The sequence below is a fragment of the Talpa europaea genome (assembly GCF_964194135.1).
Source record: "Talpa europaea genome assembly, chromosome: 9".
NCBI lineage: Eukaryota > Metazoa > Chordata > Mammalia > Eulipotyphla > Talpidae > Talpa > Talpa europaea.
The window spans coordinates 76867574-76876393 of NC_140076.1; the positions used below are offsets into that span (position 1 = coordinate 76867574).

At 57.7% G+C, this 8820-nt stretch overlaps 1 protein-coding gene across 1 annotated transcript; it reads left to right on the top strand.

Moving 5' to 3' along the window:
- Positions 1-3155: 3155 nt before the first annotated feature.
- MEX3A (mex-3 RNA binding family member A) lies at positions 3156-8084 on the top strand (the record flags this gene model as incomplete). Its single annotated transcript, XM_084243495.1, has 2 exons — positions 3156-3609; positions 6976-8084. The coding sequence occupies 2 exons, from the start codon at positions 3156-3158 to the stop codon at positions 8082-8084; spliced, it is 1563 nt and encodes a 520-aa protein (XP_084099621.1).
- Between the last annotated feature and the right edge of the window lie 736 nt (positions 8085-8820).

Sequence of the window (8820 nt, forward strand, 5' to 3'; positions counted from 1 at the left end):
GCATCCCCCCCACCGACCCCCCCACCCCTATAATGTGCAGGCACACACTCTGGGTATGCACTAGTGCTATGGACCTTCCTGTGCTCAGCCATGAGTCCTGCCCCCGAGGTGTGGTGTGCAGGCACTGTACCTCCCCTGCTTTGGATATTTGTCTGCAATCACACTGGGACCCAAGGACAATGCTGGCACTGGGGTGGGGGTGAGGGGCTGATGTGTCCTCCTTGGATCAGTGGTCCAGAAGGGACCCCCCCCTTCTCCCACCCCACTCCTTAGCCTACACTTCTCATTCAGCAGCTGTCCCCCTCCCCACTCACACACTTGCTTCTGTCCTTTGTTTTCCACCCAGGCCAAATCCCCAAGGATTATTTGGTCATTAACCTCCTGCTTTAATTAGCTTTGTGGGGAGGAAAATGAAAGCAGGGCAAGTTCAGGGGTGGCTGTCTAGGGGGAATCTCATTTCGGTGGGGACAGGAAGGCTCAGGCCAGCTGGTGACAAAAATGCCTGGCACACAATAAGCCCCATGCAACTATTTGCTAGCTCTATTAATGTGATAGATGGTCACCTGAGCAGAATGGGAGATTTTCCCCAGTGACACAGCTCCATGGTCCCCAGTACCACAGCCCTCCCCCCCCCCCCCAGCAGATAGAAAAGGGACAAGAGGGCCTCCCTGGTGGTGCAAGGGGTTAAGACACAGCACTATGAAGCTATCCACAGCCACTCCAGCATCCCTGGCCAGGGAGGTGACCCACATGGCGCGCAAACCTCTCCTGACTCGCCCGCTGCTCCCCTCAGCAGTGTATTTCAGTGTATCTGCCTGTTCTGCTCCCCACTCTGTCTCTGGTGAATCTTCTCACCACCATCCCCCATGTCTGGCCTATATCCCAGCTCTTGTATGCATAAATAAATATTTTTTGAAAAGGGGGGGCAAAAGTCAGAAACAGCCCACTCCCACATGACCTTAACCCTCCAATTCTTCTCCTACCCTTGTTTGTTGGGGGTAGCACCTAATCCCACAATGCTTCTTGTTAATCTTATATTAAATCTTCAATCCCAACTCCAGGTCCTTTGGGGGTTCCTTAGTCATGGCTTCCCTCCCCTGGATCTCTGCCTAGCAAAGGAGCCAGAGTCCCACAGTGTGCCAGTCCTCCTGAGATCCTCTGCCCTGTCCCCCACTGCTGTGCCAATGTACTCTTTCCAGGAATCAATAGGAGCAACTGGGCTTCAGCGCTCAGCCCTCAGGGCCTCACAGTGCCAGGTGGATGAGGTCATCTCATCTGTTCTTCTGCTTCCAAGAAGGGTTTTACCTCACAAGCTAGTCCAGAGTTTTGGTTTCCACCGCACATGACTAAAGGACACCTTACCTCTGCAGCTCACCCATTCTTAAAAAAACTTTTGGAAATATCTTCTTAAAATCTGACCTCAACCCCTCATGCCCCCCGTGCCATCCTTTTCCTCTTGGGAAAGACCCAAGCATAAAAAAGGTGACCCCCCAAAAAAAGCTTAAGTTTAAGGGGAGAAGATTTTATACACTCCCTACTCCCCCAAACTCCCTCCAAAAGAACCCAACTGTCTAATTCAAACCTTAAAAACTTACTTTGACTTTCACCAAATCTCCGGAATCAAAGGAGCTGAACTAAAGGGTTTTCCTTGGCAGAGCGGTGGGCGAAACAATGTGGAATGACGGTGGACGCTGAAGTACAAATCACCCCAAAGCTATGTGCATGGCCCCGGCCTGAAGGTCAGGGCTCCTCGCTTGATTCCATGCCCCCTCCTTCTGTCGCACCCAAACCTCAAGCTTCTCAGCTGTTACACATTTTGCTTTTAAGTTTGCCCTTGCCTCCCCACTCTCTGCCCCCCAGTCCGCTCCTCGCCCTCCATCCTCACCACTCCACAGCCCTCCCAGCTCCCCTCCACAGACCAGAAGGACGTGAACTAACTCACCTCCCAGTCGGTGCCTCTCAGATCTTCAAGACTGGGGGTGGAGGGAAGGAGGGGAGATGGTTCGCGGCTTGGGGATGAGGGAACCCCGTTTTTTGCTAGGGGGTCTCACCCTCCAGCCCGGCACCCCATCCTGGCCCCCAATGCACGCAGAGCCGGATCCTCCCCGCATCGCGGCTGCGGGCTTTGTCTGCTCTGCGCAGAGCCTCTCCCCGCGGCCCGGAGCAGCGATCGACTCAGGGAGAGTGGGAGGCGGGGAGCCGAGCGGGAGGGCGGCGGGGAGGGGGGAAGCGGAGAGAGACGGAGAGAGGAGACGGGGGGGGGGCGGGGGGAGCGCGAGCCAGCCGCAGTGACCCGGCGAGGAGCGCTCTCGGCCCTCGCGTCTTCCCCTCCCCCATTACCATAAGAAAGAGGGACCCGAGACCCGTCGGGATCAGCAGGGAGCCAGTCAGGGGGGGTTGGGAGGAGGCGCTCCTTTAGCCTTTTTCCAACTCGTTTTGTTTCTGAACACTGCTCTCCCCAAGCCCGCGCCTGGGAAAATCAGGGACCTTGACTTCCAGCTCAGCCCCAGTTTTGCCTCCGAGCCTTAGGTAGGACCGAAAGCACATCCCTATTATCCTCCTCGGGTCAAGGAATTCGTCCCCGCGCCCCAGAAGGTAGGAAACTACAACTCCCGGCATGCCCCGGGCGCCCCCGGCGCGCCCCCCTCCCGTCAGTTCCATGCTGCTCCATCCAGTTCATTTAAAACAAAAGAGTTTGAGCGCTGGAAGGGGCTGGGCTCTATTGGGGGCCACTGAGCGCAACTCCTGGACTGGGGCTCGGTGCGGGAGACTAAGGGGGGCGTCTGGACGGCGGGGTCAAGAGACCCCCGGGTCCGAGGCGGTGGGGTGGGGGCAGAGATCCCGCAGCCCCCCGCCCCCCGTCACCCCGGGAGAGAGGAGATCTGCTTTCTTGGTTTTGCTTCTCTTTTCCCCCCCGCCCCCACCCCGGGGACTGGGGCGAGGGGAGTCGGGTTACAGGGTGTTTGGGGAGGGGGGCTTAGGGGGAGGGTCTATCTTTCTATCTCGCTTTCTTCCCCCCTCCCCAGTTCTTTGTTCCCCCCTCCCCACACACCCCCCTCCCCTCCTCTCCCCTCCCCGCCTCTCTCCTCTTTTCCCTTCCACCACCTCTCTCTCTCTCCCTCTCTCTCTCTCTCTCCCCCAGCTTTTGTTTCGCCATGCCTAGTCTAGTGGTATCTGGAATAATGGAAAGAAATGGGGGCTTTGGAGAACTAGGATGTTTCGGGGGAAGCGCTAAGGACCGAGGGCTGCTGGAAGACGAGCGCGCCCTTCAGCTGGCTCTCGATCAACTCTGCCTCCTGGGTTTGGGGGAGCCCCCCGCCCCCACGGCGGGCGAGGATGGGGGAGGTGGGGGGGGCGGCGCCCCCGCGCAGCCGGCCGCCCCCCCGCAGCCGGCCCAGCCGCCGCCGCCCGCGGCGCCCCCGGCCGCCCCGACAGCGGCCCCCGCGGCACAGACGCCCCAGCCCCCCACCGCCCCCAAAGGGGCCAGCGACGCCAAGCTCTGCGCTCTCTACAAAGAGGCCGAGCTGCGCCTGAAGGGCAGCAGCAACACCACGGAGTGTGTACCGGTGCCCACATCCGAGCACGTGGCCGAGATCGTGGGTAGGCAAGGTAAGCGGGCGCCGGGACCGCGGAAAGGGACTGGAGTGGGGGCACCCCATCCCTAACACAGAAAGTTCATTTCCTCTCTCCTTGTCTGCCTCCGGCTCTGTCCCTTCCCCACAAAGGGGGACCCGCCCCCTACCCTGATTTCCAAGTGCCACAAAGTTCCCCGCTACCCCCGGTCGGGACTGTTCTCCGGATCCTACCTCCCTCAGGGCTATGCCCTTAGACAAAGAAATATCCTCTCTTAGTGAGAGGGAAAGGGGAGGGGGTTCGGTCTCCCAATCCAGGGAGGCTGTCCGGAGGGGGAGACCAGTCCTAACCTGGAAAACTGGCGGAATGTGCAGAGTTACTCAGAAGTCCCTACTCCCGTATCTATATGCTGGTGGGTTGGGAAGGGGGTACCCCTGGGACCCTCTGCCGCCTGGAGTTACAGACTATGGGGGAGACCTGGCCCGGGAAGCTAGACTGAGTCTCTGTCTCTTTGTTGGACTGAGTGTAGGAATGGAAGGGGGTGTGGCTCATACGAGGGTCCCAGCCTGGGGGAGAGGTCCTGAGGGGGGCTGCCGGGAGGAGGGAGTCCTGTGATCATCCACACACCAAAGTTGAAGGGTCTGTGGGGTTTTGGAAGGGGTGCCTCCAGTAAGTGCCATGTCTTGGCGTGGACCTCTTCTCCTCCCTCTCAGGCTTTTGTTCTGGGCCGGCCACCGCCAGGGGCCAGAGGCCTGGAGAGGGGTCTCTGGTAGTGAGAGTAATACAGGGTGGGAGGGGGTCTGGGGAGAGCCGCGGGGGTGGGGGGGGATGAGAAACCCTCACCTGGAGATTTGGTGGAGGGCGTGTGTCTGATGTGCTGGGGGGGGTGTTGTAGAATTAATCTAGTGTCTGATACCACACCCTCCTCAGATCCAGCATCCCTGAGCTGATGGGGGTGGGAGTATGGTGAGGGTCCAGACAGAGCAGATCTTGGGGACTTTTCCCTTTCCCCTTTTCCCAAAGGGGAGTGGGGGGGATGGGATGTGGAAATTGCAAGGGGGCTGGGCTGGGGAGGTGTGGGGTGGGGGAGGAGCAGGGGAGGAGCTGTCCCACAGTGGGGAACAATAGAGGAGCTGCATTCCGGTTAGGAGTGCGGGAGGAGCCGTCTGCTGGTTGGGGGAGGGGGTGAGCCTGGGGGCCCCTTACTTCACATCCCACCTCATCCACCCTGAGTGCTGGGGGTCGGGGGGATTTTGCTGAGAGATCCAGAATGGAGGAGGGGAGGATGCCACTCCCCTGCACAGCCCTCATCCCCTGGGGCACTCCATCTCTTGAGATTTCTGATTTGAAAAGTTGGATTTTCTCTTGTTCCCAGAAACTAGGCATCCCGAGCCCTGGAATTGGGTGGGGACACTGATATCTTTTCTTGGGTGTGGGGGTGGTCTTGGGAGGCCCCGGAATTTCATCGAGTCATTCTTCTGCCTCCGCATCAGATGGGCCTGTCTCATAAAAGTAGAGGTATTTCTCCTATTCAGAGAAGCCTCCTCCTCATTCCTTAAGTTTATGGAAGTCCTTCCTGTTGTCTAACCTACCTTCTCCTGTTGCTGTACCACTACTCCTTTTGACCTCTAAGAAGGTGAAGCTCAGTGGGTCTTCCCTTGTGGAGATGCTTCTTTGGAGTTGGGAACCCAGGATCAGGACCATCCCCCTAAGTTCTGCACCTCCACACCTCCAGCTTTTCTTGTGCCCTGGCCTGCCCCCCTTAACACAACCCCCAGAGATACTTCGGTCTCACTTAAGTTTTTGGACCCAAAACTTCAAGCCAGAACCCAGTGCCTATCAGATGCCATGAGCAGAAGTGGTAGGAGAGGGGGCTTAACAGTTCTACTATCCTCCGTGCCTCCCAAATAGAACAATCATTTACTGACATTAAAGCAGTGAGGACATGGGTTTGACAACAGGTAGGACTTCTCAACTGCCAAGAGAAGAGATCTGAAGACAAAACGGGAGGAGAAAACCCTCCTTCCCGCGCGGTCTCTTGAAGGCATGAAGATCTGCCCCCAATCCACTCTTATCCTCCCACCCCTCAGTCTGGAGTGGAGAAAGGAGAGGGGGGGAAATGAGCTCACCTCAAGCCTGTGGGACTTGAGTGGGGCAAAAGTTGCAGACCTGGGTAGGAATGTGCTGTCTGCTGTCCGGGATGGCAGGAGTGGAAGTGTGGGAGGCATGAGGGCTTGAAACACAGCATCCATGCGTGTGGAAGTGCACAGGAACCGTGTGCCACAAGTATTGTTCAAAGAAAGGCTCGCTGTGCATCACAGCCCTTCACACATGTAGTGTGTGCGTCAAGAAAATGTGAGTCTCTGAGGCTCGATGCTGCGAGGGGCAGGGAAAGGGACCGTGGGAAAGGAGAAGCTGGTCTATTCCCCATCCAAGTCTGCCACCTTTAGAGATGGTGTGGCTGTCCCAGCCTCCCTCACTTTTCTTTTTCCCCTTCTTCTGCTTTGTCTCTCTTTGTCTGGGCCTTTCTGCTTTCTCTTCCTGCCTCCCTTCCCCAGCCACCCAGCCTTAACCCAGTCCTACTTCAAAGCAAGAGTCTGGGTCCAGAATACCAGAATAATGCCTCCCTCCCCCACTTAGCCATCAGTCCAGTACCGCTTCCCTGTCTCTAGAAAAAGGGCAGCAGGAGTGTCCATGGGGTCCAGTGGTATCCCTCCCACATCTTTATCTTCATATTCCTTCTCAGCCCTTTGAAACCCTGATTCTCAGACTCCTCCAAGTCTCCCTCACTCCACCAGTTGCTTCAAACTTGCTATTAATTTGGGGCCGTAAGAGACACTAATGGGGGGAATAATCATAGAGCACATGGGGGTCAGCGGTCCCTGAGTAAACTGGAGAGCACTTTTAGTGAATGGAGGTGAAGTGAGGAATAAATTTTGAGGTTACTGAGTTCATTGGGGTTCTGTGGAAAGACCAGGGACAGTGACAGATTGTGGAGGAGGTTAAGTGATTTGGAAGTTTGCAAGTAATCAGGGTCAGTAGAGAATTTAAGGGAACAGCACATGGTGCTGGGGAAGAGTTTGTAGATGTGAGATTGGTAGCTTGTCTGTGAGTGATTGTTTCGGGGTTTCAGGGAGTGAATGAATTTGAGGGAATTTCCCAAATGGAAATTCCAGGGAAAGTTGGTACATTTGGAAATCAGTGGCTGATAAAGACTTGGGGTAGATCTGAGATACAAGTGGAATGTTCAAGTCGGGGCAGATGGGGGTGGTTTTCAAAGGGCAGCCGGGTTTCTTGGACACAGAGAGCTGGATTAAAAAGCTGAAGTCTATGGGCCCCAGCACAAACCTTTGGTGTGTTGTTTGTTTCTTTTTCTCTCTCCCCTTCCCCACCCTACCCCAGGATGCAAGATTAAAGCCCTGAGGGCCAAGACCAACACCTACATCAAGACTCCGGTGAGGGGTGAGGAGCCAGTTTTCATGGTGACCGGGCGGCGGGAGGACGTGGCTACAGCCCGACGGGAAATCATTTCAGCAGCCGAGCACTTCTCCATGATCCGGGCCTCCCGCAATAAGTCGGGCGCCGCCTTCGGTGTGGCGCCTGCTCTTCCCGGCCAGGTGACCATTCGTGTGCGGGTGCCCTACCGTGTGGTGGGCCTGGTGGTGGGCCCCAAGGGGGCAACCATCAAGCGAATCCAGCAGCAGACCAACACGTACATTATCACACCAAGCCGGGACCGCGACCCGGTATTCGAGATCACGGGAGCACCGGGCAACGTGGAGCGAGCGCGCGAGGAAATCGAGACCCACATCGCCGTGCGCACAGGCAAGATCCTCGAGTACAACAATGAAAATGACTTCCTGGCCGGGAGCCCCGACGCCGCGCTCGACAGCCGCTACTCTGAGGCCTGGCGGGTGCACCCGCCCGGCTGCAAGCCCCTCTCCACCTTCCGGCAGAACAGCCTGGGCTGCATCGGCGAGTGCGGCATGGACTCGGGCTTTGAGGCCCCCCGCCTGGGCGAACAGGGCGGGGACTTTGGCTACGGAGGGTACCTGTTTCCGGGCTACGGCGTGGGCAAGCAGGATGTGTATTACAGTGTGGCCGAGACTAGCCCCCCGCTCTGGGCGGGCCAGGAGAACGCCACGCCCACCTCGGTGCTCTTCTCCTCTGCCTCCTCCTCCTCGTCTTCGTCGGCCAAGGCCCGCGCCGGGCCTCCCGGCGCGCACCGCTCCCCGGCCTCTTCCGCGGGGCCTGAGCTGGCCGCACTCCCCAGACGCCCGCCCGGAGAACCGCTGCAGGGCTTCTCTAAACTTGGGGGGGCTGGCCTGCGGAGCCCCGGAGGCGGCCGGGATTGCATGGTGTGCTTCGAGAGTGAGGTGACTGCCGCCCTGGTGCCCTGCGGACACAACCTGTTCTGTATGGAGTGTGCGGTACGCATCTGCGAGAGGACGGACCCGGAGTGTCCTGTCTGTCACATCACAGCCACGCAAGCCATCCGAATATTCTCCTAAGCACCCCGCCCCCTGCCTCCCGGAGCCACTCCCCAGGGGCCTGCCCCCGGAGCTGTTTTTCCACCAGGGCCTTTTGGAAATCAGTGATTGGTGGGGCAGGGTGCTTAGAGATACTCAGTCGCTAGGAAGGGGGGAGGGGAAGCGATGGTGGCTGGAGGGTGGGCCACTTTCAGAGCCGCTGGTCACCCTGTCCTGGAAAGGTTGGGAGGGGGCCAGACAGGAAATTTTACTAGAGTTACAACTCTGATACCTCAACACACCCTTCAATCTGGAAGCAGCTAAGAAAAACTTTTGTTTTGCCAGAGGTGGCCACTAAGGCATCCTGACCCCCTCTGTCCACCTCCCCATCCGTGTGTCACTCCACCCCTTCTCTGGAGGGGCTGGAGAAAGGGAGAGGGAGAATTGCCATCTGTATCTAAAGGTGCTCTTTCCAAGCCCTCTGGCCCTGGCCTCTGACCTCCCAGCGTGACCCTATTGCCCTCCACCGCCATATCCTGTTGGGGAATCTTACTGGGTCTCCAACAGTATAAGGGGGTCGGGGTCCTTTCAGAAGTCTATAGAGATTTTTCTGGGGGGAGGCAGGGAAGTCTGTTAATCAATAAAGGGCTCAGAACTCATCTGTTCCCACAAAGCTGGGCTAGAGGAATTTGGAGGGGGGGGCGCTCCTCTCAGCCCCCTTCAGCTTTCCCCTTCATTCTCTGCTCCCCCCTCTTTCGGACATTTAGGTCCTTCTTCC